Source organism: Pelecanus crispus, chromosome 2 (genome assembly GCF_030463565.1).
Source record: "Pelecanus crispus isolate bPelCri1 chromosome 2, bPelCri1.pri, whole genome shotgun sequence".
In the NCBI taxonomy this organism is placed as follows: domain Eukaryota; kingdom Metazoa; phylum Chordata; class Aves; order Pelecaniformes; family Pelecanidae; genus Pelecanus; species Pelecanus crispus.
Genome location: NC_134644.1, coordinates 138550508 through 138577681, shown reverse-complemented (window position 1 = coordinate 138577681; position 27174 = coordinate 138550508). Strand labels below are relative to the sequence as shown.

The following is a 27174-nucleotide window of genomic DNA, read 5'->3' as shown; positions in this document are numbered from 1 at the left end:
GAAGTTGCAGTCATATTTTTTTAAATCACTTTTTGATTTCCATAGCATCACTGAAATATCACTGGTTTTGAGAGGGGGTTTTGAGTTACATTTTCCAGCGTCAGATGGTACCTCTCAACAAGAATATGGTATTTTTTGAGGTTTTTTTTCCAGAAAAAAAATGAGCTTCTGCTTTACAGAAGTATGTGCCTGATCTTCTTCATGTAATACATGGAGCTCCTAGAGACAGTGAAGCAAGACATGTGTCTTTAACTCTATATAGGATTGGGTAGCTTTTTTTTTTTTAAATGAACAACTTATCACTGGTAAAGACTTCAGTGGTAAGTATTTTCCGGAGCATCATGGCAGTTCCAAAAAGCACATAGTGCGTAGCCTTGCATTTCAGGATTTCGGTGAATTTTACCTGACAAAACTGCATGTCTCCATAATGAGTAATTTGTATTTCTTTCGCAGTTTAATATAGAACATGATAAATAGTTTTCTTGGCGCGAGATCTGGTTTGTGACTATAAAGAAGCGAAGGGATTGTGTTTGTGCTGGCTACGCAGACGGGCCCAATGGAAAGCTGCTGATTTTGACCTGGGTTCCCATATATGGTGTGTGACTGTCCGAGATCCCTTTTCTCCGCTAAACAAAATGAAATCCTAGGTGCCTTTTCAGCTCGAGGTTGACTTGTAGCTTTGCAAACCGATCTGCTTTCCTGAAGTATTCCCAATGTACTTGCTACAAAATTATGTCTCGCTTACTGGGATGTAGTAGCCAGAAGACATTTCTCATCTAGAAGTATTGCTTTCATTCACAGATTAGTTAATTGAAGGTAAGGATATCTTCGCAGTGAATAACCACAGATTTTTGTAAAGAAAAAAAGAAGTTCTGTTTGAATCTATTTATACAGTATAAAGTTATTTTTCTTTATTTAGTGCTGTAGACCTGGCATAGGATTAAGACTTCTTTTTTTGGTACTGCAAATCATTACACTGCTTTCCTCATCGTATTTGGATTAGGTGTACTGAAAAAGCGTAGAAAAATAAGTCTTACATGAATTGAAAGGTACTGTCTACAAAGTGGAAAAGCTCCAGAGAGCCCTGGTCAAATTTAGTTATTGTGTACGTTATAATGTTTTTTGACATAATGTATATATTTTTAAAAGAGGGTTTTTTTGACTTATGAGCAACTGAAAGTGCTGTAATAGAAATGTATCATAAACCCGTTTCAGTTTAATGGCTTACTAATTAAATTATTTAATTACTTATTGATTGGTAAAAGCTAAGCTTTAAAGAGTTACTGTTACTTAATGCTCAAATTTAATTCTGTGCAACCGTCTCTCTCTTCTTTGCAAATATTTTTAAGGTCTAGGCAAAGGGCTTTTACACAGTTTTAATTTTTAAAACTTTAGTAGGTGAGTCGTAATAATTTAAAATACAAATTTGACTGTATTTCCAGTTGGTTTTAGGGGTACAGACATTTCCCGTATCTGCATGGTTTAAACCGTTGACAAAGTTCCAGGTACTTTATTTAATAAATACCTTTAAATTGGAGAAGGCTGGCTTAAATAGTTTTAGCAGACCCTTTCTTTACAAGGTTGCAAGAATGTCAGATATTTGAGAACAAATCTGTTACATATCCAATCAAAACGGCATGTCCGGACGTGCACGCTGGTTGTACGCTTAAGAGCCTCTGTGAGTATCCTTATTTAGCTTCTCTCATTGATATAATGTTGGTAGTTACTCTATTAGTAGGGCTTTTGTTTGAACCCAGCTTACTCGAGGGGACGCATCCTCACGCAAACTTTTTAAATGAGGAGGGACCCGAGGGGCTTCATGACTTGTTCTGGGCTGAGGCTGGAGAAGGTGTGGAAGGGGGCTCTGGCGTGCGGGCTGGGCGCGCAGGGGGCGGCCGGGCCAGGGGCGCGCAGCCCCCGCGCCGGTTCCGCGCAGGCGGAGGCCGGCGGAGCGCGGCAGCCCCGGCTGCCTTTGGCCCGGGGAGGAAGGTCGCCTTCGGACCGCGCAAGCCTGGTTGCAGTTGTTGCTTTTAAACCAATAAGGTTGGGACAAGAGAATAGCTGCGGTTTGCATTACAAAAACAAAAACAAATCCCAAAGAGGAAAAAAGAAAAAAAAAAAGGGGTGGGGGGGGGGAGAAGAAAAAGGGGAGTGAGGAGGAGAGAGGGCGCGGGAGCGGCAGCGTGCCCCCAGGCACTGCCTGGGCAGACCCACACGGCTCGGCACGCAGGCGGCGGGGCTGGAGGCAGCCTGCGCCGCGGCTTTGTCTGCCCGCCGCCCCGCTCCCGCCCCGGCCCCGCTCCCGCCCCGGCCCCGGCCCCGGCCCCGGCCCGCCGCCCCGGGGGCGCCCGCCCCGCCGCGCCATGGGAGGCGCCGCCGCCGCCGCCGCCGCGCTGTGAGCCCGCGGGCGCGGAAGCTGCGCGCCGCGGAGACGTCGCGCCCCGGCACCGTGAGTAGCAGGCGGGCGCTGACAGCGGCTGTCGGCGAGGCGGGCAGCGCGGGGCGGCGGGAGAAGCGAAAAGGGAAAGGGGGGGAGAAAAGAGAAAAAAAAAAAAAAACAAAACCCCAAAAACCCCCAACCAAAAAACCCGAAAAAGAAGAGGGCGATCGCAATAGCCTCCTTGCAAGGCAGCCCCGAGCGCCGCGGCGGCGGGGATTAAGCGTGCGCGGAGCGGGCGGGCTACGCACGCTCCGCCGTCCCGCAGAAGAGCAAGGCGCAACTAGAAATCGCGAGGTGCAGCGGTTAATTTTTGGCCGCGTTTCAGGCTGGGGTTTGCAGGCTTCCCGCAAAGCAGATGTCAGGCGGTTCTGTTTATTGCGATCGGCAAGGTTTGGGGATTCTCCCGTTTGATTTCCTAGAGTGCGAATGGCTCGGCGGCAGGGAATAGCGTGATGGTGAGATGCTAAATGGGGGGGAAAAACAGGCGCGTAACATAGGAAACCCGCAGACCTTGCTGAAAGAGGCAGGAGAGCGTGAGAAAAATAATAAAAAAATGGGAAGGAAGAATGCCTGACGGAGGTTTTGACAGCGCTTGCTGAAGCAGGAAATCCTTTTGCTTAATATGTTTAAATTTTCCAAACACCAAGGAAAACACACAGATCCCCACAGGAGAACTTTTCAAGATGACAGAATAAACGTCTACGCAACTGAAATAGTTGACGTTTATTGACATTTTAGGTGGCTTATTTAGAACGATGGTCTTAGAACGAGGAAGTTAAAGACCTTTTGAAGTCTCATTAAATTTACATCTTGCTTTTGGGCAAGCGAGCCCCCCACGACATTCCCAAGTATGTATTTCTCTCGGTGTTTCTGACAAACACCGACAAGAGGAAAGACTGCCCTTTGCAGCAAGAGTTTTATTCTGGAAAAGTAAAGGCGTTAGTGCATTTAAAAGTGTTTCTTAGAAGGTGGTTGGGCTTTGGTGGGGTTTTTTGGGGGAAGTAAACATTGAAAAATGAGGTAAGCAGAAGAGAGAAAAGCTTTCAGAAAAAAAAAAAAAGAGGACAGTGTATTTCATGTACTTTGTTTAAATTTACAGTGATCACAGAGAGAAATTTGGGGAAAGAAGTGGAAAGGTTGTGTAGTATATCACTGGAAGTTTTTAACGTTTGATACCACGTATAAAGAATCTTTTATTTTCCATCCCATACTGAGACGGTTCGCAAAGCATCTGCCAGAACACAGACTGCTGGTTTGGTGCGTAAAAGGAATTAATACCGTGTCTATGCATCTGGCAATATATATCTCTGTGTGTGTCTACACGTTATATACTTTTATGTATAGAAACGTGTACGCACACGGCGTTTTACATGTTGCTCACGAGCCCGTGACGCGCAGTATTTAGCCAAGCACCTCGCTGCTGTCGGAGTTTTCCCAAGGCCTGGTAGGGTCTGGAAATGAGCAGCCATCCCCTCGCAGCAGATCCGTGCGGTGACGGACGGCTTGAGTCACGCTTCGTCTTTGGAGAGTGGGGAAAAAAGAATGAGTAATCATTTTGTTTGAATTGCAATAAGTATGAAATATTTCTCGGGAGCCAAAAAAATCTTGGAAGGGCGAAAAGACATTCTTAAATGGCTGGTCAGAATAGGAGCATTGTCACATTGTACTACTTCTTTCTGAAACGGAAGAAAGTGTTGGGGTTTCAGAACGTTTCATTATAAGCGTATGAAGTTAGCGTGCAGGATAGCACTTTTTGAAGAATTTAAACTAGTAATTAAAAATGAAATAACTGTAATTACCTGCTTCTGGTTTAATAAGCGCAGTTTGTCTTTGATGTGAGTATCTAGTGAAAAAGCTCTACCTCTCACTTAGAGCCCAGCCATATGATTATTAGAAGAGGGAAAGTATTGCCAAGTTTTATGTGTTGCCAGCAAGGTGCTTTTTTGTAGCCAATTTGCATTTTAGTTTTGTAACATTTTGGCTGTTGAAGCCATTATGCCTGTAGATGCTGATTGCATAGCGCTTTTAAGGAGGCAAAGAGTGCTGTTGGGGGGAAAAGTCCTCTTCCCTCCCTCCCTCCCTCCACCCCCTGCTAAAAATGACAGATATTTTTTTTTTCCTAAGGAGGAACACTCTGATTTGAAAATTGCCATTGTCTTTGAAATGTGCTTCTTTAAAGTAGAACTGTTTTAAGAAAAAGCGCAAGTGCTGGCTATAGTTTTCTGGGTTAACTTCTTATTTTCACTTAGAAAATTTCTTTTCAGCTGGAAAAATGTTTTAAATTATAGCCATTTAAAAAAAAAATCGCTCCTAGCAAGCAAAAATACTGTGGAAAACCTGTAATTTAGACAAGTACCTACATTTTATTTGCTCAGTGCTGCTGAAATTTAGAATCCCTTCCCATTTACAGTTTACTTTTCACAGAACATTATTAACTTTTTGGCTTCATACATGATATTCTGTCAGATGCTTTTGATTTGTAATTTAGCAAAGTATAATAAACAGTGCAAAAGTCATGAATTTTCCTCCGCATCCTGAGCTCTGTGGTAGGGAAAATGTGATAAAATGTGTACCTTAAGTCTTGTTTGATGATCTCTCAAAGCAAGTTTGCCTTCTGGAAATAATTTCTGGGGTTGAAGAGCATGGTATTAACAGATTTAATGTGGCTATTCAATGGATTGGTGGAGTACTATGTGAGGTTTAACAAAATGAGAGAGACAAATTGAACATCAACAAAACCTACATCTGTGAAGAATTATAAATTTAATTAGAAAAAAGGCAAACTTAAAAGACCTCATTAACTAATCAGAATTTGATGTTACTGATTTAAGATTCTTAAATGGATGAATTTTAAGTAGCTTTGCTATCATTGTCCTTTTTTTCTCACCATGCACCATATAGTGCCCTGATCCGCAATACGTATTAAAGAGAAAGAATGTGAACGTTATTTACAAAAATCAAATTATACACAGTAATATTTTTGAGGTATTAAGGAGAATATGTATGTCACTTTTCATATAAGGCATTTTTAGCTTAAGCGGAGCACAGAGTATGAAGGGTGAGTGACAGCTCCTTTTTTCTTGGTTTGATTTTTTTTTTTTTTTTTTTTTTTTTAATGTGCTCCTTTGGCTGGCCGGGTAAGGCCGTTGCTTTTTTTTTTTTTTTTTTTCCACTTTTTGTTTGATATGTGAGTTATGTTGCAGAACTTCAATTATCCAGAAATCTGTTGGCAAAATGGGAGAATGTATGAGAGCAAGCACACGCCACCCAGAAATGTTTTTATTCTATGAACTGGTCGTCATAAGTGTGGTTCCTTACTACGTTGTAATTTTGTACTACACATAAAAAACTGAAAGCATGTGAAGTGTAGCATTTTGTAAACTGTAACTAATTTCACTCACATCTGTGTCTAATTGTTGTCTGCATTCGCATTCTTGAGAGTAGATTTATTTTTCCTGGACCACTCTGTGGATTCAGCTGACCAGCCTAAGTGAGGATTAGTTGTTTTAAAGTTATTTTGATTAAAGAGTCATTTTTAAATATGGTAACGTGCAACACATGGTTTAAATAATCCTTGAGACACAAAGGAATATATCTAAAGTATGTCTAATGAAAATGAAGATTGTGGATATGAACTTTCACAAATCATAGAGTGTTAGAGGACATATAAGGTATATATTTAATTCACTGTGAATGAGCTGGATTTTTTTTTTTCCCCCCTCTCCCATGAATCCTTAAATGAAATCTCTCTCACTATACACACACGTGCACATATATACGTATGTTTTTAAGTGTACGGAAATTATTATTGTTTTTAATTTGGGTAAATAAAATGGTGAGGGTTAATTGTATTTTAGAGTTTTGTGAAGTATGAATAATACTGTAGGGCACTTTGGAAAATACCAGTTAATTAAAGCATCTGTTTGAAAAAGCAAGTTTTTTCTATTATAAAAGATACGTTTTAAAGGATCCTGTGCAAGAGGGAATGAAGATAGCTCTGTAAGCAAACTTAGTTCTCACCTATAATTTTTTCCAGGTGTTTAGAAGTAACAGCAGAAACATATCCTAAGGCACTCTGCTGCAGTTTCTGGGGTAAAGAACTGAAAAAAAAATCTTTCAACACAAAATGCACAGTTTTGAATGTGTCTGCTCATCTAGTTTGATTTGGCATGCGACAATGTATTAAAAAGCACATTATGCAGTACTTTAAGTACCCAGTCATAAAAAGATTGATGTTTTTCAGCGTGCATCATTGCATGCTTCTTGACATCATTTGTAATGTTCTGCCATTGCCTGGCTGTCCCTAGTAGTTGTTTACTCTTGCTAGTAGTAATTCTGTCTGTGATTAAAAATAACAACAAAAAAACCCCTGAAAGACACATAAGTCGGATTTGCTTGGATGATTTTTATGGCACTTAAAATGCCTCATCTTTCTTGTCTTTGCTCTGTGATCATTTAAGAGATGTCGGTTCAGGTTGAATGGAAACGCACATGAAGGATTCTCAGTGCAGACATTAAGAGGATATATACCTTGCCCGGAGAAGCTTTTGTGTGTTTTTAAGCTAACAGCATCTAGCAACGTATCTTCACCTGAATTTTATCACCTGCTGACTGTCATTACTGGCCGTGGAGAAGAGTCTGTTAGCAAAGCAACAGTGTTTTACTAATAGGATGTGAAAATCTATTTCTCACCTGAGTTATAAAAGGAGTTGTTTTATTAAACTGGAAAATTATTGCTGGGCTTCCCTGTGGAACCAGATTCCTTTTCTTGATGAGTGACCTCAGAGGTAAATGCTACAGCTTCCTCCTACTTACTTAGAAGTGTTCTTTTAAGTCATTTTATCAGAAATCTCATTAGTGACCGGAATTTTTACAAGTAAGACCTTGTGCAATAACGCAGGGGGTTTTTATTTTAATTCACCCTGGTTGGAGACGGGCTCGTTTTGGAGATGGTTGTGTAATACTGTTCGTCGTATATTGAAGATCTTTACCGTAGGTAGGCCTGCCCTTTGTTGTCCCCCCCACCCAAAAAATAGTGTCAGCCTCTCCGGCCCGCTTCATCCCTCGCCTTTAGGGTGAGCTGACTTGTGGGTTCCCCGCTGGCCAGGCGCGGAGGAAGGATGGCGGAGAGCGGAGGAAGAGGAAAACCAACGTGATGAGGGCAAGAAGCTGTCAAGAGTTAAGGGGATGGGAGGGAGCGATAACGCGGCCGGCGACGAGCGGGGTGGAGGATGCTGGGGGGCTCGGGGCTGGAGTGGCCCCGCGGCTCCCGTTGCCCTTGGCGGGGTGGGGGTGGCACGGCGGGGTTACCTTCGCAGGGGTGCGCAGCCGTGCCGTGCCGTGCCGTGCCGTGGGAGGAGTGAGCCCCTCTGCAGCTGTCACGGGCCCCTGATGAATCACTATCCCGTCACTTGGCCGCCGTCCCCCGGCGCGGGGAGGAGGGAGAGAGACCTGCCGAGGAAACAACAGTTGAGCCTTCGATTTAAAGACAATATGCCTTTCACGGGCACCGCGCCCTCCTCCTCTCCATTTGGGTTTAAAGGACAGAATTGTCGTCCGCGGTGATACCCTTTCTTTAAATTAAGGCCTCGTAGTAAAGCAGAGTAATAGAGGCTTCTGTTTGTTTCCCTGGCTTACAGGTGCAGAAGTCCCAAACCAGTTCAGATGTTGCTGTTTCCTCAAGCTGCAGGTAAGGATTTGATTGAAAATTGCGATTTTTCTGCAAGCCTTTTATTAATTTTTTCAACTTCAGTTGATAAGTAAATATTTGTTCTTGTTTTCCACATTAAGCAGGGGAATAAGTGCTGGAGCGTTGCTTTTACGTGCGTGCAACCAAGTCTGTAAACCACGAGCATGTAGACTTTTTCAGTAAATTGTTTGACTTTATGTTAGATACTGGCTTTTCAAACTCATCGCGGTATCATCCTTTTTTATGTGTAGATTGGTTTAGGTAATGAAATGTAAAGTGAAGGGTTTGTGTTCAGAACTTGTGATAAAATCTCAGTTAAAATGTGAAAACTTCACAGCTGAAATGACACTTAATGCTTAAGGATATTTATACCATTACTGTGGGAGGAATTTTTTATATAACTTTAATAGTCTTTAAAAGAGCCTAAGCGTTTCTTTTAAACTGAAAAATTACTGGTTCAAATGCCTTGGAGGCACAGTAACCTATGAAATTTCTATTGGGAGCAATTACTTAGACTGAGTACATCAAATAACATTATCAAAAGTTTTAAGTATAAAGAAACGGAAGGATGGGGCACTTCAATCATAAACTTCCCCAACATCCACCAAGGAATATGTCATGGTGGTGATGGCTGTTGGCCTTTTTATATAAGGCTATTAAAAACGCAAATTGGAAATATTCAGCTGCTTGAGTGCTGTATAAACGTTTAATTTTTGCTCTGAATCGGAATTGCTCTCTCCTTATTTTGACTAAGTGACAGCTGCTGAGACACGGCAGAGTGCTAAGGCAGACTAACGCCTATATGGATTCACTGTATGTTGGTCATATCCCTTTTCAATTGGGCACACTTTATGTAATCCACAAAGCAAACAAATGAGCAGACATAATAATGTTTTAATGCTGCATTTGTTTCAACGGAAACAGAGGAACAATTAAGTAGTTTGCCAGAGTAAACACATACATCAGGAATATCTCATTCCCTGTCAGTAGATGATAGGTTTCCACAATTGCTTCAAGTGTTTTATTTGGTTTGGAGGCCCATTATATTGCCACTGAGTGGTAAATCCTGAAAAAGCAGAGTGTTAATTTGTTGTTAAGAGAATATATGTCTTTGTATATTGGTGATTCTGTCTTTGTATGTATCTTAAAAATACAAGGTGACATGAATGTTTAAAGTATAGCGCTTTGTATCTAAATTTTATTCTGTTAGAAGCTGCAAAAATAATTACAGTAGCTGGTCAGTCATGTGTGCGGGGCTACAAAATTAGTTTTGCACCAGCAAAGTTCAAGTTGAGATAAGCTGTTCATTCTTTCCTAAGTGTTTTCGGGATGTTGATTAACAGCAGGCTGCGTCTCATACAAGTAATTCCTCTGTAATCCATGTTGAATATGTCACTAAAACTAGTTGCATCTTGTTTTCAGGTCTATGGAAATGCAGGATCTAGCCAGCCCACATAGCCGACTAAGTGGTAGTAGTGAATCCCCCAGTGGTCCAAAACTTGATAACTCCCATATAAATAATAATTCCATGACACCCAATGGCACAGAAGGTGAGCCACCATTTTTTTAGTGTTTCATAGTTTGTTTTTACTCCTTGTTGCATTGGTGTTCTTGCAGTCTGTAAGCCACAGAGAGAAAATGTTTTACTATTTTAGGTATTACGTGTTTATGTAATACAGTGTATAGAGCCGATATTCAGTGTTTGTCAGTAGTTACTATTACCAAGTTTCAGCAATAGTTTTCATTCCAAGTTTATGTTCCTTTCATGGAATTTGAGCAGGTAGTATGTGTAGAGCTTAAAAAAAAAAAAAAAATCCAACCCCCCTGAAAAGCCAGTTTAGTGATGAGAAGAAAGGAGGTGTTTACCATTGTTGTACTATGAAAGGCAATCTTTCTGTCTTTTTCACTATTTCAGTATTTCTTTATGTTCTCACTTTTTGCAAGCTCCTAAGGCTATGAAATTTTTGTCAAGTAGGCTAATAAAACTGAGTGTTGAAATTTCCTCAGGCTAGCTTGCTGCTCTGATGAAGTGGCCAAAATTCAAACAGGTGTAGTAATTCAATGGGGTAAACTGATACCTATTTTTCAAGCAGCAGTCAGCCAGTTGATGTTATGTTTGTTCTCAGTAGAATACTAACAGCAGAACAAGCTAACAGCTTTGCCAGTAAGGAGATATAATGAAACACAGAAGGTTTTATATAATAAGCGGCGAAAAATACTCTTCCTTGTAACGTTTCTGTGGCAATAGTAGGAAAAATCGTATATGATGTTTGGCTAGCTGCGTGGACAGAGATTTTAATACGTTACTAGAAAATAGAACCACACATCTTCAGATAATACTTTTCAATATAAATGTATAGCTAAACAACTGTTGTAGCAAAGATACGCCTTTTTTTTCCCTAAGAACTGGGTCACATTAGTGCTGTCAGACTGTTTAGGATTATGGACATGCATTACATTCTTCCAGGAAAGGCACATGTCAATCAAACAGATGTCGTCCCCCTCAATTCCCCAAACATCTCTGTTATTCGTTCTAATTGGAGTCCTCTGTAGTGGGGAGGGTTTATGCGTTATCAGATTAACAGGCGTTTGTGCCAGAGTTGTGTATAATTTACTTTTTGCTATCGCTGTAAAAGTATTGCTGCAATCAAATTTTAAGGCATTTTAAAAAAAAAAAGTAGCTTTTTACAGAATAAATGAAGTTCTTAATGTGTTAATGTAGTTTAAGCAGAAAAACACTTCATGTCCACAGATGAGTCTTCCTCCTTTTTAATGCCGAAGTTCATAATTATATTTTTATATCATATTATTGAGTATTTACTGGTTATTGGTACAGGATGAAATTGGTTGACCCTTTCAAATTAAAATTCCTCTTGCTCACAAAAGCCTTTGCTGTAAACTTTGCCAGCTTTTGTACCTTCCATGTAACTTGAAGGTTCTTTAGTAGCACAAAAATAGGGAGTGTTCTTTGAAACACTGAAAGACACTCACCATCTGGCTCAAGTTTTTGTTCTAAGTAGTTGTTGTGTGCAGGCATGCACTCTGAAAAATGGGGTGCTTAATATTACTTTGTCAGGGAATTAGCTATATATTGTATCTATTCATGCAGTGACCTCAGGTAGCAAATAGTTTTGGAAATAATATCCCAACTTCTAGGTAGGTATCAGAGTTTATCGAAGAAAGTAAATTAAATCACAGTAACTTATTTATCTGACATTAGAATTTTAAAGTTCAGGCTTACTCATTTTGTGTGAATTCTACCCAGAAAGCTATAACTTGCAATACACGTTTACCTTCTGAGATGAAGCCAAACAGTTTTCTTTTGTTTGCAATTTTCCCTCAGGTGACATGACCCTCCTCAGCACTGCAGACTGGTTGCTAAGCCCTAGCACACAGACCCCCGCAGGTTTGGGTGGCTGCGGTGGGTGCCACAGGCGTGGGCACTCAGCATGCGTTTTCAGATGTTGTCCAGAAAGCGTCCTGAGAAATAGCTTGTGCTTGGTGATTCTGATCTAAACTTTCTAAATGGAAAATTCCTGTCTCTGATTGCTCTTAAGTGACAAATAAGGAAAAGTTTCTGAAAGAAACATAATTGAATAATTTATTTCTGAATTAGATGTGTGACAAGAGACAAAATTTGTGAGCGAAGCAGATAGATGCCTAAGAATCTGAAGGTGGATTTTTTGCTGTTAATCTGTTTTATCTTGAGAAAATGTTGGGTTTGGTTTCCTTGAGCTGCTAACCAGGCTTAAGAGAAAATTGAATGAAGCAAGGGTGTCTTTTTTTTTTTTTTAATGAAAGGTGAAGTAAAATTATTTCTTCTGAGATTCTTGAAGCAGAATCCTGCTGAGACACAAGTGGCAGATTGTAAGGATGCAGTCGTAAGGGCTTGCCAAACACCTTTCTTAAAATGCTGCAGTGTGGTTTGCTTGCTTGTTGCACGTGGAGTGGAGATGTGGGTTGCTGAAGCTTCATATGTTAAATATAATGTATAAAACCAACGTCTAATCTACTACACGCTCATTCTGACGAACATGAAAGAGCCCTCCTTTTCTGGCATAAGGGACCTTCATGTGAATGAGAAATGACCTCCAGGTATTTGCATGTCATAAATATCTTGTAAAGATATGTTAAATTTGATTTGACTATGGGTGTGATGTAGGCAAGTTTCCATACCCTGAAGTGCAGGATATGTTCACTAAATGAGGAGGAGGGGGGGGGGGGGGAAAAAAAGAAGAAAAGAAAAAAAAAAAACCTGTCCCAAAGTGAAATGGCCCCGTTTCAAACAAATGTTCATTAATTCCTCTAAGGCACATTTTCAGCCTTGTCTCTTATTGATGTTGTTCTACAAGAGGATGTGGTTGGAAGATAGCTCACTGTTATTAGCTAGTATTTTTAGCTTCACACTTAGTGGTAAATTTTCAAAGCACTGAATGGGGATTTAGTTGTGTGATTGAGTTTAATCTCTGCGTGCAGCTTTGTGATAATAACTCTTTGTGTGCTTAGTTTCACTTCAGTAGAGCAGAATCACTGTAGTGCAGAATTGACCAGGTAGTGCTGGCTGAGGACTGCAGCTGAAGAAATTCAGGGGGTTTTGGGTGACTGCTATTTATTTCCTTCTAACTAAACATTTTTAAACAAGTCAGATTTACTACTTCTTGTCTCACATAGCAATTCCTCTACGGGATTCTTCTAAAGCATAGTGATTTCTGTAGAACAAACACTATTTTAAGTTTGTTGCAGATCATGCGACAGTCTTCAGAGCTCTGGATATATGTGTGGTGAGGGGAAAAGTAGCATTTCCTTAACAACTTGATGAAAAAAAAATCATAGCTAATAAGAAGTAATTACTTTGCTGGTGTTTGTGTTTTTTCTTCCTTTCTCTGGGCCAAGCAGCATGGTCTTCAAACCAGTGATGGGGAAGTAACAAGGGAATTATAGACCCTGACCAGTCAGAAATTTTGCAGGATCAAATGCAGAGGAGTAACACTAAAGTATCTGGCTAAAGACACTCAGAAAAATCAGTTCTGGCATGCCAAGATGGTGCTGATGATCGAAATACCGGAGTATTTGCGTTTTCTGTGATCTCTTTAAGTGTTTTTCCACAAAATATCCTCTGTTGTAGGGAGTAGATGACACTGGACACCATTAAAAATTTGGCCCTGTACGACTTGCCTCAGAAAATCTGTTACCAAAAAAAAAAAAAAAGAAAAGAGAAGCGAAGTAGGGATCAAAACGTTCATAGTCATGCCTTATCTCTAATCTTCCTTTGTCAGCAAATTGCTGTGGTGGGTTGATACTGAAGGAGTTAAAGAAACAATAACAACAGAAGCTAATAAAATTGCCATTCATTAAGTTTTATCAGACAGCTAGTGGCTATTCCAACAACACTTCAGTAGATATACTTTAGAGGGGAAAGGCTGCAAGTAATCAATAAATTTGAAAGGAGTAGCAAAGCTTTTTTCCATAGCGGACAACTGCATGCAGTTTCTGCCTACAGTGATCCCTACTTTTATCTAAAGAATGTAAATCAGTTCTGATGGATTACACAGAGTGACAAACAGAAGCCCGTGGCCCATCGTGATGATGTTTTATGCAACTGGAATGGAAAAGAATAGATGAAGATTGGAAGAAGGAGACGTGGTTTTCCAAACAACTACACTTCATTCACGTTACGAGTATGGAGCCGCTTCTGCCCTGATTTTTGAGTGTTCAGAAGGAAGAAGAGAAGGCATTTTCCTATCAAGTGGGAAGGGAAAATAGATAACAAATTGAAGATCAGATTTTCAAAGATACATAGGAAGGGAGGCTTCAAAGAGAGTTGGACATCAAAATTCCTTTGGAAAAAAAAGGTTCTTGCTCTTTAAGTACCTGCTGCAACATGAGAATGAGATCCCACACAAAGGCATTCAAAGCTCCCCACTACCTGACTATCTGATGGGTGGCCATTAGAAAGGTTGTTTTAAGTCTGGTGAACGTAAATCCATCTTCAGGGTTTCAAAAGGCAGCGCTGTACAGTATGTTTGCTGTTGAGTTGCGATATTACAGAATGGAGAAAAAATTGTTTTCAGTATTTTGTGAAGTAATGGTGGAGTAAGATGTTGAACTACCTAGAGACAGTATGAGCTGATCATTGTTATGGCACACGGTAAAGATTTTTTGTAAGTAAATGATATGTTGAGGTTTTGTTGTAATTGTAACAATACTTTGTAGCACTCAGTCTTTCAGTATTGCAATCAAGCCTGCATGTTGTCAGTGAATAATTTTTAATTTTGTATAAGTTATGAATAATTTTTAATAGTAATTCAGAATTTTGTGTACTTTGGGTTGCTAAGTTGTGGTAGGTGATGGCAATCAGACAAAATGATCCTCCTTTGGGAGATGTTTGGGTTTTGGTATCTTTTAATTGGTCATTTCTGCCAATTATGTATGCTGAAGTTTCTAGACTTGTGTTTGTGATGAAAAGCTTCATGGTATGAAACTTGTAACTGATGCAGGGATACCTCCGTATTCAGGTATCCTGAATTAATAGCCTGGTAAAGGTGAATCTAATCTTTGCATTTCAGTAAGGTGTTACTATCGAGAACTACCGATGCTAACTTCTTTATGCAGCCTCAGAAGAGCACAAGAGGGCAGTTGTGTGGCCAGAGGCAAAGACTGCGGTGGTCCCAGGCCCCAGACTGGCAAAAGCAGCCTGGGGATCTGTAGGGGCTAGTAATCTGGTCTTAGACCTGCCGCCACTTCTGGAGGATAAAAACCAGATACTCATCACTCTGCCCATTTATGTGAGGGCAGGGGGCTGACTTGGACTAGCTTTTCTTCCCTGCTTTTCACCTTTTTCTTCTTGCTGTATTACATTGGCTTCCTTCCAGACTCTTTGTCTTATCTGTGCTTTTATTTTCCTGCTTCCCTAAGAGTCCTTCCGTCTGTTCTGAGCACATGCAGCATAATGCTCTATTATTCCTCTTTCATAGGTTTTTGGCCAGTGAAATAACTTGTTTGCTCCTCTGTTGGCTCAGTCCAGCAATTCCTGTTGCAAGGTCTTGAGGAGGAGACTAGCTAATAAATATTTATGTATTTATTGTATTTTCTGTATGTACGTGCATCTGGTTGTGAAAGCTTCACCATTTTGTTTTCCCCCATAACATTTTCCTGAAAGAAAGGATCTCGTTTAAGTGGAAAGTCAATTGCAATACTGGCTCCCACAGACATCTGAGGGAAAGAAAATACTCCAAATGACAAAGGACTTAAAAAAAAAAAAAAAAAAAGAATGGAACATCTCGGAAGCACCATTATTTTAATGTAACCTATTTTTGCAAGCTTCTCATAAACGTTTTCGCAGCATGTGCCATGCCAGACTGTGGATGGAGCGTGGTGGTGTGAGAGCACCCTCTGAGCATGCCTGAGGGTCCCAGAGCCCTGCTGGCACAGTGGCTTTGCACAGGCTGCAGGATGTCAAGAACCTCTGAAGATATTCGCTACTTCACCAAAAACTGTAACTGCAACACACCACGCGAGGTGCAGCGCCTCTCCAGTGGGACCTGCCTGTTAAGCATGATCTGCATGTGTGCAATCGCGTGATTGCACAGCGTAAGATAGGAATATCATACGCCTGGCCAGTAATACAGAAGAGAAGGAAATTTGGTGTACACCAGCAGAAGCTCCAGGGAACAGGAGTAGGACATCTAAATCTAGTTTAAGATCACACCTTAATAGACAACAGGGTGATGTTTGAAGAGCTTTAGCAAATTCAGAGACTTGTGACCCTTCAGGTGATTTAGCACTTCCATTTGCATCTTGGAGACTTCTGAGGGGTTTTTTCTTATCACAGGTAGATAAAAAAGCATGAAACTTGGTTATACTTCAGGGTTAGCCATGTCATCTGACTCCTGGTCAGAGAGTGAAGTACCTGTGCCATGTGGTTTGATGAGACAAGCTGGGGAGTTTGCTGCTGCTGCTGGGTGGAGGGGAGCACAAGCCGGCGCTATCCCTCTTTCTCCAGGTGAATTTGGCTTTAAGTCTGGCAGTCTTGGAGTTCAGACCCTGGCCAAAAGTAGAGGATATTATTTCCATCATGCTCTCTGTTCACTTGAAGCCCTCCGTGTTCCCAGAAGGTAGCTGAAGACAACATTGGGGTTTTTTTTTTCATTAATGCCTGGGGCTGTGACGCTGTGTGGTTGTTCTGTCTGGCTTTGGTTAAAGAGTACAGATACTTTACACGGACATGGTGCAAACTGTTACACATGTGTAGGGGAGTTGCCTTGGTCAGAGTCCCAATCAATGATTTAAGGCAAGAAAAAAAAAAAAAAGGGAAATCGGCCATAACACCTTTAAAAGGATTGTTTCTGGATATATGCTGCCTCCGTTTGGACAGGAGAGATACAATCATACGGTATAAATTGACAAGTGAGTGTGAAGGGGTAAGAACATTAGTTTGACTCAGATATTCTCATCTTCTAACTGCAGTGAATGAGACTATTCTAACCTATGACACTACTTCTCAGTCAAATACCCAGGTTAAATCTTGATTGGCAGCTACAAATGCTACCAAAACTTGTCTCCACCTAGATGGTTTTGAATTTTCTTTCTGATTTTGCACTGTAGTGGTGATGCCGTTTCTTTGTAAATTTAAGGGTTTTACTTCTAGCTGAGCAGGTTACAATGACATTAAGGCTCTTTCAGTTGTAATGCGTAACTTCAGAGGAAGATGAAGATTGTGGGGGAACCTTGCATGCAGTGAAGGCTAGGTGTTAGCTGCAGCCGGGATACTGCAGAAGTTTTGAAGCCTTCTCGCATCAGAGGAGGGGAGAGCAGGAAACAGCCGGGGCTTGAACTAGAATGTGCTGCTTTGAGCAGGGACTTTCTTTGAAAGCTGAACATAAATTTCGGCTGGAAATTACCTTGTAGTAATTACCTTCTGGTAATTTCCAGACAAATGAGATTCAGGAAGAGTCCTCTGCTTTGAGAAGCAAGAGCAAGAAAGTTTATCAGGCTTCATGATCAGGAGCTGATGATTTGATAGTCTGTGATAAAAAGAGAGAGTAATGCCCTGGATAGGAATTAGTATAATTGAGTAACCTGTTTATAAGTAACCTGTAATCTTTAGTAACCTGTTTATAATTGCAAGATTTTTCAGTACAAAACAGTTGAGAGTTTGAATAAAATAATAGAAAATATCATCAGCTTAGAGATTCAAGGTAGAGTTTTTGTCCTGTTGTTAATGACAAATAATTTTCTTTGCGCTTTCAGGTGAGCTGTGGGCGTCTAGTGGGTACAGAAGGAGGATGGTATCAAGGAAAACTGTGTATCAGTAGTAGTGGGTACATAAAATACGATATGGCAAGGCAGTATCTGTCATGAAAATTTGCATCAAGGTAGTGTTTAGCTCCTAACATTATTTGAAGATGTCACCTTGAGACAGAACAAAATGAGGCTAGAGATTGTATTTATATGTATGTGTATAAACGAACTAACAGCCTCACTTACTTTGTTGAGACTCTTTGTGCCCTGTGAACATTGACAGCTGTCAGCCAGGAATTGTTTCATTTTGCCCACTTATTTGTATAATACAAGGACTATAACATTACAGTATTAATTCAGTCTTAAAACTGAAAAATTAAAACTGATTTAATAACTCAGCCATGTTTACGGTATTTCTATTCTGGTTTAATGTAAGTGGCATAGCTGTTACCAAAGACTAGTTCCATAGAGCAAGCCTTACAAGTATTTTCGATAATCAAGTAATTTAAAAAAGATGTTTAAAAACCCTACTTTTTGCATGCTTGAAGGTGCGATCTTTATGATGTATTCATATGATGTTTGTGTTAGGAATGGCCAAATGTTAGGTCTCTAAATCCATATTTAAAACAGCTAGCATCTCATTCCACATAGTACTCTTTACTGCTAAGTATGCCAGTGACCACGTGACAAGCTGTGAATTCAGAAAGTTGTTAATTGGCCAAAGAACCACATGAACTTGTGGGTTCTGGTCTGAAGTTATCTCTTTTGGTGGAGTTCAAAAACTGCCATGTAGCCATTATTAACCACCTTTCGTAATATGGCTGACGAAACAGGGCACATTGCATTTACTATATCTGAGTGTCTTAAGAAGAAATATCTTGACAATCAATGTTAGATCAGCAGTTATGCTATCTCAGAATGTGCTTTTTTTCTCAGAGCTAGCATGTGTTATTATCTGATACTCCTATTTTTTCTATTATTCTGCTGCATTGTTTTCTTACACAGTTTGTTTTTAAATCTTGTTTTTAGAATCTCATAAATGACTAGAAAAGAAAAATAAGGAAGAAAAATGTCTCTCTGTTGACATAGCTTCTTAAGCTCCTTGGTATATAAATCAAATCTATATCAGTAATTCCAAATGTTGAATTTTTGCAGCAGAGCAGGAATACATTAGATTTCTTCTTGGACTTCTTGTTGTTAATCTGGTTTACTACATGACTGATGAAACTTAGTAGTATATTGCTAAATCACAGTCTGTCTCTATAATGCAAGTCTGATAATTCTGCACCTCTGTAAAAGTCTGTTTTGCTAAAGGAACAGCAGAAATGGAAACTCTTCCGTTTTGCTTTCTGTGGTCTCTGCCACGACTGAGCATGCTGTTGGAAGTTACTGGCAAGCTTGCAGCGCGTTCTCTGTAAATGTGGCAATATTCCCACTGATTGCCCAGTGTCATCCTGTGAAAGCTTAGGACACGTTGCAGAAATGTTAATTGTCATGGAAAATGTGGAGGGCTGAAATCCAGAGCATGCTTGAGGAGCACGCGGCAGGGCCAGATCCGTGCTGTTCCAAAGCCTGGCTTCCTTGGACAGCTCCATACATCGCTCATGATAGACATGGATTACTGACACGCTACTGTGATAAAGTGACAGACTTGTAACCTTAGGAAATCCCTTCTTTCCCCATGATTCTGGGGGGAAACATGCTCTGTTGCAGGTCAGCTTTTGTATTGGGCAAATGAGAGACTTTCCTTTGCAGTGAGAATCCATGTGGTGAATATTTCCAACTGGTAAAACCATGACTGTTACTTCTCAGTTTATTTCTTTGTATAGCAAGCTTTCATCCTCTTGAAATATTTTTAGGCTCAGATAGAAGAAAATACGCAGTCATTTCCTGGCATTTTGATTAAAAAGCTTGGGGAATGGAGGGCTTTTCAGTTCCTATCCATCTTTAATAAAGTCCTGACTAGCTGCGGCGATAGGTCTGTTAAGGTCCTGGTTGTTCCTCAAGACAGCATGATAGGGCTTATTTATTATCACCCTACTAATGGGTATCCAGATCAGGAATAATGTGGACAGCCTTTCTTATCCCTTTTTTTTGTATATTCAGGAAATGCAACAGCTGAGAGAGGAGACATAAGGAACAGTTGTTACGAAAAATTTGTGAGCAGCTCAGTCAGCAACTAGAATTCATTTCCATGAAGAAGGCACTGCGGTGTATTTCATACATGTTTTCCTCTATGTTCAAAAGTCATATGTTAAGAGCATTCAGTTATAAACATGGTTGCACTGAAGTATTGCTCATGAGTCATAGAGACAGAAATTCCATTTTGATGAGGTTTTCCCCAAAATAGTATCTTTAACAAGAATCTCAGATCCAGAGAGGTGGCAGACAGTGCACGTGAAGTAGCCTTTTAAACCAATGGCAAGAGAGACATTTACATCCATTTAGAAATTATCCTAAAAATCTTTACCTCGAGCAAATCATGCTATAGGTTTCGATACTGTATGAGGTGGCTCAGCATAGTCCTTGGGCTGCTAGTTTGCAGTGATCCAAGCAACAATATTTTATTTTATAGGGAATACAGAATTGTTTCTCCAGTAGAGGAGAGGGGAGGAGTTTGGAGAAAGCATATACTGAAAACTTCCACCCTTAACCCTGAGTTAGGTTGATCTGTCTCGTCTTCCTCTGTTTTCTTCCCCCACAGATATCAGCTATAGAGAAAAGCATCTTTCATTGTTATTTCCAAAAGTATAATTGCATTAGGGAAATTAGGTTTGGAAGACTTGCAAATTTTTGGGAACGCTGGAGTAATCTATGAGGGTAGTAGTAGTCTGACTATAGAATGTAGCTGTGATAAACTCCTAAGAAAAAGCAGAAGATAATGTAGATTCTTGGTATCTAGATTAACAAACTGTAGAACTTGCTGTAAAAATCTGTTAGTTTCTGGAAAATTACTTGGGATAGACACTTTGCAACAAATATTTTTTCGCATCTGTGTGTTAGACTTTCAGTATTTAGTTATGAAATAGATGTTGGATATGTTACATGCTGTGCTTTTAAGAAAAACATTTTTATTAGAGCTGTAGTTCAGATCATGAATGCACTTTTGAAGTGAACCTCTTGGCCACCCCTTCTTACCACACGTTAATTCACCTTGTGGAGTCTCTTGGACTTCACTTCTTTCAAAAAAGGTGCTTTGCAGGAGTGCAGCTAATGTTGTCCAGCTGCTGATGGGTGCTCACTCCTTGGGACAAGACTAAACCTAGCATGAATAACGCCCCCCGCCCTCCCCAAATGCCTGAACTGTGGGTACTGGACTCTCTGCACGAACCATTTCACTCCGTGAAACTTTTCTTACTGGGCTGCACTGCTTGCTAATGCAGATGTAGCAGAGTTTTGTGTGGAGCTAGTATTGATCTCCTGAGTTAGCGTGTGCAGACAACACACCCTGCGTGAGATTCAAAAGAAAATAGTGGGTAATTAGTAAAATCCTGAGCGATTGGATGTAAATCCCTTGGATGAGGTCAGGCGAAGGAAATAGCGACCCATACGGAAATAAGAGTTTGGATTGGCAAGGAAAGGAAAGGTCCTTTGTCAAAAGGAGAAAGTGCCTCTCCCTTTGCAAACCTGGCACCAAAAGGGTTTCTGCTAGTGATGGCTGCAATTCCTGAACACATATGTATAGACGAACATAGATGCACACCTATATCGAGATGACACTAAGGCTTTACATGTCAAATGGGGTGCAGTTGGCCTTGGTTTTCTTGGATTCACCTTCTGCAGTGTTACTGAACTGCCTCGCTGAAAGGTCAGGTATGCACCGCTGCTGGTGCGTGGGAAGCGGCGACTGTGTGTCAACAAGAGCGAAAGCGGTGGGATGTTGGTAGTAAGATCAGCTCCGTTGTTTTCTGAAACGACATCCTCAGTTGCTTTTGGTGTGCTGTAACTCCGAAAGCTAGGTATGTAAAAATGGATTTGAGAGATTTGCCGTGCTGATCTGGTAACTCCCTGGGAGTAGGTATCGTGCCTGTTTGCATCCACGCCAGGTCAGCCCCATCCTTGCTCCATGGATTCGAATACTGTTGTTACTGAGAATGTGCTGGAGTAACCAGAAGGGAAATTTGCTTATTTACTTGATGCTTTATTAAAAGTCATTAATTAATAATTAATTATGAAGCAGCATGAGCCAGGAGAGAATCTCTCTCATTCTTTTTCACTCTCTGACAGCCGTGTTGGCTTGCGGGTGCAGAGGGAAAAAAATGTAAAAGCATTCTTTGAAGTATCTGGTGAGGACTGTGTCCCCTTTGTTTTTTCAGGGTCGCTGAGTATAAAGTTGGTTTTCATTTTGAGGGGGGAAGTCCACCATGAGGACAGTGTTTGACTTCATTAGAAATTGTCGGTTTTCCTCTGAAAAGTTACTTGGATAGAAAAAAAAAATTGAACAGCCCTCAGAGAAACACATTTTAAAATTATTTCCTTTTTTGTCTTATTCAAATTGCTGTCTTTCAAGCCTGTAAATGTCTGTGTGACCTGATCTAAATGTGGACCCTTATTGTTGGGTCTGCAGGATTAAGAGGAATCAGGACAGGTGCAGAGAGTTGCATGGGGACTTCTGGTTTGTTACAGTGGCTCTTATTCCTTGGGGACAGAAATAACCCTCTTGATCATTTTATATGTATGTGTAAATCATAGCTGCCAGTACTTTGCATTGTTTGTATACACAAATACATAAAATGCAAAATATCGATAGCCATGATTTAAAACAGTTTCCACAGATTTTTGTTTTATTGAATTTGTGGCTGTAGTGAGTGTGTGTGTGCATGTGTGTGCAAGAATATTAGGTGCATATAGAATATATTTTATTTATATTTCTATAGTTAAAACAGAACCAATGAGCAGCAGTGAGATTGCTACTACTACTACCACAGACGGGTCTTTAGACAATTTCTCAGGATCAGGTAAGGAATAAACAAAGGTTTTAAGCTCAGCATTTTTTCGTGTACTATTTTCTTATCCCATGCGGTCTAAACCTGTGCACAGCTGTTAAAAAGCCTTGTGCACTTCGCAGCTTATGCCTATTTCTGTTCGTCTTACTCAGACAGTGTAAGTCAATAGGAGTTTTCCCCCAGTAAGGAGCATTACAGCATCAGGCTTATTAATGTCCATTGGTGTCTTCGGTGGGAGTCTCACTAGGGAGTATTCTGGCCCAGAGTAATTACTCTTTTGTTTTCTGTGAGTAAACATACCTGCCTCCGTGATTAGTGTTGTAATTGCGGGGTAGGTCTTCCTCATTTATTGTAATTTATTATTATGAAGGCATTCATTCTTTTGTCAGGCTTTTTTTCTTCCTGGAAGCCAAACACATCTTAGGTTCTAGCATACAGGAGACAAGCACTGTGAGAAAATCCTAAGATGTCTGCACAGTTTTGCATACCTATGGATTAACTGTGGTATTTCTAGCGGATCGTTTTTATGGTGCAAATCAAATAAAAAAGGATCTAATAATATGTCGTGGATTCTATTTCCAGAGTAGCAAAATTTGACATCTCGCAACCAGTCAGGCCCCAAGTAGCCAACCCTTTTCTGGTCTTGTCACAGCCTCCATTTTCTGCGCGCGCTGTTGAGTATGAAAATACCAAACTTGAAAGCCAAAAAAAGGTTTCTAGAGTACTTGAAGTCTCCGAAAGAAGAAAAGCTGCTGTGTTTAATAGTGGCTACGTACATCTGTGGTGACCCGACTGAAGGTCGGACCATCACATTTGACGTATCTGCAGCCTCGCAGGCCCACAGAAAGAAAAACTTATCAGGTGTGGAAGGCACAGAAAGAGATTCCCGGCTTCCCCCCATGCTTCGCGAGCGCTCCCGGAGTGTAAAGATGATGGATTTTCCCTGTAGTTGGCCAGGAAAGGGGTAGCTGGCGAAGGGTAATTATCCGTGCCTTGTTTATTTCCAAGTACTTAGCAATAGGGCCTGTTGTTTCTCCGGCTGTCTGATTTTACAGTAGTCGCATAACCTGCCGCTGACCCCTTCCTGGCAAAGGCTTCAAAACCCACCTTGGGCCCTAGAGAAGAAATGGCACCCAAGCAGTAACCAGAGAGGGAAGGGCTCCCAAAAATAACGCCCGGAGCAGAGCACGCCGGCACATCCGCCGTGCTTTCGGCAGCACCCAAAAATACCGAAAGAAATTAGGATGGGTTGGCGTAAAAGCTCTGTGTCGGCTGTGGGGGAGAAGCTCGCTATTTAGCCTCCTAGGCTGAAGTGTTTCACTCAGAAAATTTGCACATTAGTCGTGGCATCTTTATGCAATACGGAGTGTTTTGAAGGTCTGAAAGCATTTTAGAAAGCAGATAAGGTGGGGAAAAAGAGAAGGAAGTGTAATACGGTAATACATCGTCTGCATTATGGAATTATTTTTTAAAAAAAAAGAGGCACGTGCTCTGAAGCTGGCCATATGTTTTCAATCGAGGCATGCATAAAGCTCCTTCATAAAATGTAGGTCTTAAAAATTCTAAAAGTTAATAAAATGTTGCACTTGAGATACGAATAATCCTTTGAAAATATGAAGGGAAATGTTTCCATTAGGAAATAGATTGTTTGCATTGAAAATGTTGTCTGTGTGCAAGCAAAGAATAAACTATTGCTCAGGAGTTGTACAAAAGGGCAATTTAGTATTTGAAATTTGTAATCAAGATTTTAATGTTAAGCATTCTCGTATAGTTCCTGATAAAATATTATTTTCTATCTAAGGTATCGATGATATTTGAATTTAATTAAAATCATGCTAATACTCTGAAATTCTATTAGGAAAAACAATATTTATCTTTGGTGTGTGTATTTACACTTCTGTGTGCTTTCTTTTCTCCTTGGTGCAGCAATTGGAAGCAGTGGTTTCAGCCCAAGACAAACACATCAGTTCTCCCCACCGCAGATTTACCCTTCCAAGTATGATATCTTTTAAAAATAATAATAGTAGTAGTAATAATAATAACTGAAATAGGCAGATTTTAACCTCATTTAAAATAATAATTGGGTCCATCTGTTAAGTCATAATTTAAACCACAACAGCTTCTAGGGAAAAATTTTTTTTTTTTTTAATGCTAAGAATGTATGTGAAAAATATTTGGAAAATTCTTATTTTACTTATTCTTTTTTATTGGTTTCTTCTTGTTTTGACTTTGTCTTATAGTTTCTGTTGTCTAGCATAGCCTATGATTATGTGTTAATGAAGTAGCAGGATTATAATAAGGCTAAAAATAAGTACACGCATGTCTATCTAATGCAGTGTCTGTCCTATTTTCTGTCATTTGTAATCAATAGCAGACCATACCCACATATTCTTCCTACCCCCTCTTCACAAACGATGGCTGCGTATGGGCAGACACAGTTTACAACGGGGATGCAACAAGCTACAGCTTATGCCACCTACCCCCAGCCCGGCCAACCTTATGGAATCCCTTCATATGGTAAGAAACTATGTCCATGTTACTTTATGCCAGAGGTAAATATTTTTTAGAACAAGATTATGTGACCCTTGCCTCAGTGCTTAGTGGGACAGCTGTGCCGTCGAGCATTTCTTGTGGAAGACTGGTAATTTCACCAGTGGAGTGAGTGATGCTTAATTTATGTATTAAAGAGCTAAGAAGCTACTCAAGAGGATGACTGTTTTGGAATCAAGGAGAGAGATTCATTAGGTTTTTATTGGTGATATTAAAAAAAAAAAGCACACAAATAGGAAAAGAGATCTAGGGACTTCCATTACACAGGCACATCTCCTGGTGGCTTGCTGAGGAGCTCTGCTCTCCCACAGTGCAGTAGGGTGCGTTGGTACATAAAGGTCTGAATTTCAGCTGATCCAGATTACTGGAACCTAAGGAATCAGTGAAGCTGTGCTGATTTTCAGCAGGTGAAAAACTGATCAAAAAGACCCCCACCAAAAAAATCTCACTGAATGTTTTAAAACTTCCTGGAGGTGAAAACTGAGGTAAATTGCCACTAAAGCTCTGTCTGCCTGATGAAGGAGATAGTACTAAGTAGCAAATATTAAAAAATTAATTTAAAAATGGGCTGCTGCGGGTGAGACCATTTTGTTGCCAGACTGTCTGCTGGCAGACCACATAGCATTTCGGCAGCAAGGATGCATTATTAGAAACTAGGTCTTATATTCCTCTGGGGGAATATATTAAAAATATACAATCCAAATGCTTTTAGCAGTATATTTTGTAAAGGTACATTCAGGTAATGTAAGTTTTATACCAAAAGGACAGAACTCACAGCACAAGCTGTGCTCCTTAAAATCATTGAAACTTTTAAGTGCAAAACTGGTGATTCTTTCATCCTGAAATCTGCAAGTTGAAATCCACTAGGTCTCAAGTATATCCTACGGCAGATTATTGTGAACAGTAGGTACAAGAAATAGGTTATTATTTCCCCTTACTTTTTTTTAAAAAATGTCTTCCATTAATATATCATCAATAATTATGATCCAAGGAAGCTATTCCTCGTGTGGCTACAGCCTTGATTACTCACTGCCAAAATATGGTTGTATACATGGATTGGATGTTTCAGTTTGAATCCACATATTTTAAACTTACACAAACAAAATATTTTGGGGATATTTAAACTACATTTTCAAGGCTATGGAGATGGTGATTCTTCCCCCCGCCCCCCCACAAGCTCGTGTTGCTGATGAGAGCTTGTCTGCTATTTCCAGCTGGATCAGGTGGTGTGATAACAGATGACCCCTTTCCCCACCGCGCTTTTCTTGACCTGTTTCTCCTGCGGACACCTCGTGTTCATTCTTGGCTGGCTGCGGTGGCTTGGGCAGCCCAAACAGTGACTTTTTTGGTTTTTGTTTGGTTCCTCTGGATGAAATCCTGACCTCACTGAAGTCAACTATAAAACTCCCACTGACTTCAGCAAGGCCTTGATTTCACTACTTGAGTTTAGCTGTCTCACTGTCGTCGGAGCTATAATTGAGAGTTGCTTTACTTGGCAACTGCTCGCTGGGGGTTAACGTGCCTGCCTCCTCTTTTGTTTTGTTTTGCTTTTTTGCCCAGTCTATCCCCAGTGCCTAGGACTTTGGATAATTTTGCCTAACGTTTTACATTGCAGAGCTGCTTTTGACCACTGAACCCCCCCAGCTCTGGAGCCAAGTGGATTTTAACATGTTTTGTTCTTTTCAGACAGTGCCTCGTGACTGGGGCTAAGGTGCTTCTCACTGATGTACTTTATAGGAGTAATATTTAAAAGCAAATAACTATTAACATTTTTGGGACCTAACACCATATATCTTTTGCATATTTAAGGCACATCATATAACCTGTGCTCCCAAAAGAAATTATACAGGGAACACTGGGACACTCATTTGCAACAGGCAAGAACTGCAGCCTTCTTCAGAGCCCAAATTCTCCTCTTGAGTCCGCAGCTTAGACCCCACATACCATCTGCCTTGCCTTTCTCTCATCCAGGCAGAGAGCTTCCAGCAGGTATAAAGAGAGGCAGCTTATGACATATGTGAAAGGAAAAACTCTTGTTTCTTTACTCTGGGGCTTACTGGAAGAAAAAGTATTCCTCAATTCCTATATCAGCCTCCCTCAGGTTTTCTGTCGAGGGCAGAGTTTGGGAAGGTGCTGTCTCAAATGCACCTCTAGCCTCTTCATTTTTCCACTCCCCCACTTCCACGGTGGTGCAGCCGTGCAGGCAGGAAGGGGGGTGGAAGGGAATGCCACTGACAGCTGCCTCCCAGGGGCTCCTGGCTCTGGTTCATCTGCAAAGCCCCTGAGGAGGCTGGAGAATTTCCTGAAGC

General features: G+C 40.6%; 1 protein-coding gene across 14 annotated transcripts in view; it reads left to right on the top strand.

Moving 5' to 3' along the window:
- Positions 1 to 8085: 8085 nt before the first annotated feature.
- The window catches only part of EYA1 (EYA transcriptional coactivator and phosphatase 1), an 84056-nt gene continuing 64967 nt past the window's right edge, over positions 8086 to 27174 (top strand). For 3 of the 14 annotated variants that reach the window (XM_075728135.1, XM_075728134.1, XM_075728133.1), the window contains exons 1-4: positions 9556 to 9679; positions 22247 to 22327; positions 24242 to 24311; positions 24687 to 24832. In XM_075728135.1, coding sequence (XP_075584250.1) covers positions 9556 to 9679; positions 22247 to 22327; positions 24242 to 24311; positions 24687 to 24832 — 421 coding nt within the window. Of the gene's footprint in view, positions 8130 to 9551; positions 9680 to 11472; positions 11545 to 14147; positions 14163 to 19660; positions 19673 to 22246; positions 22328 to 24241; positions 24312 to 24686; positions 24833 to 27174 lie in introns of those variants that run through there. The other 11 variants (XM_075728139.1, XM_075728138.1, XM_075728145.1 and 8 more) reach the window with 8 other exon arrangements.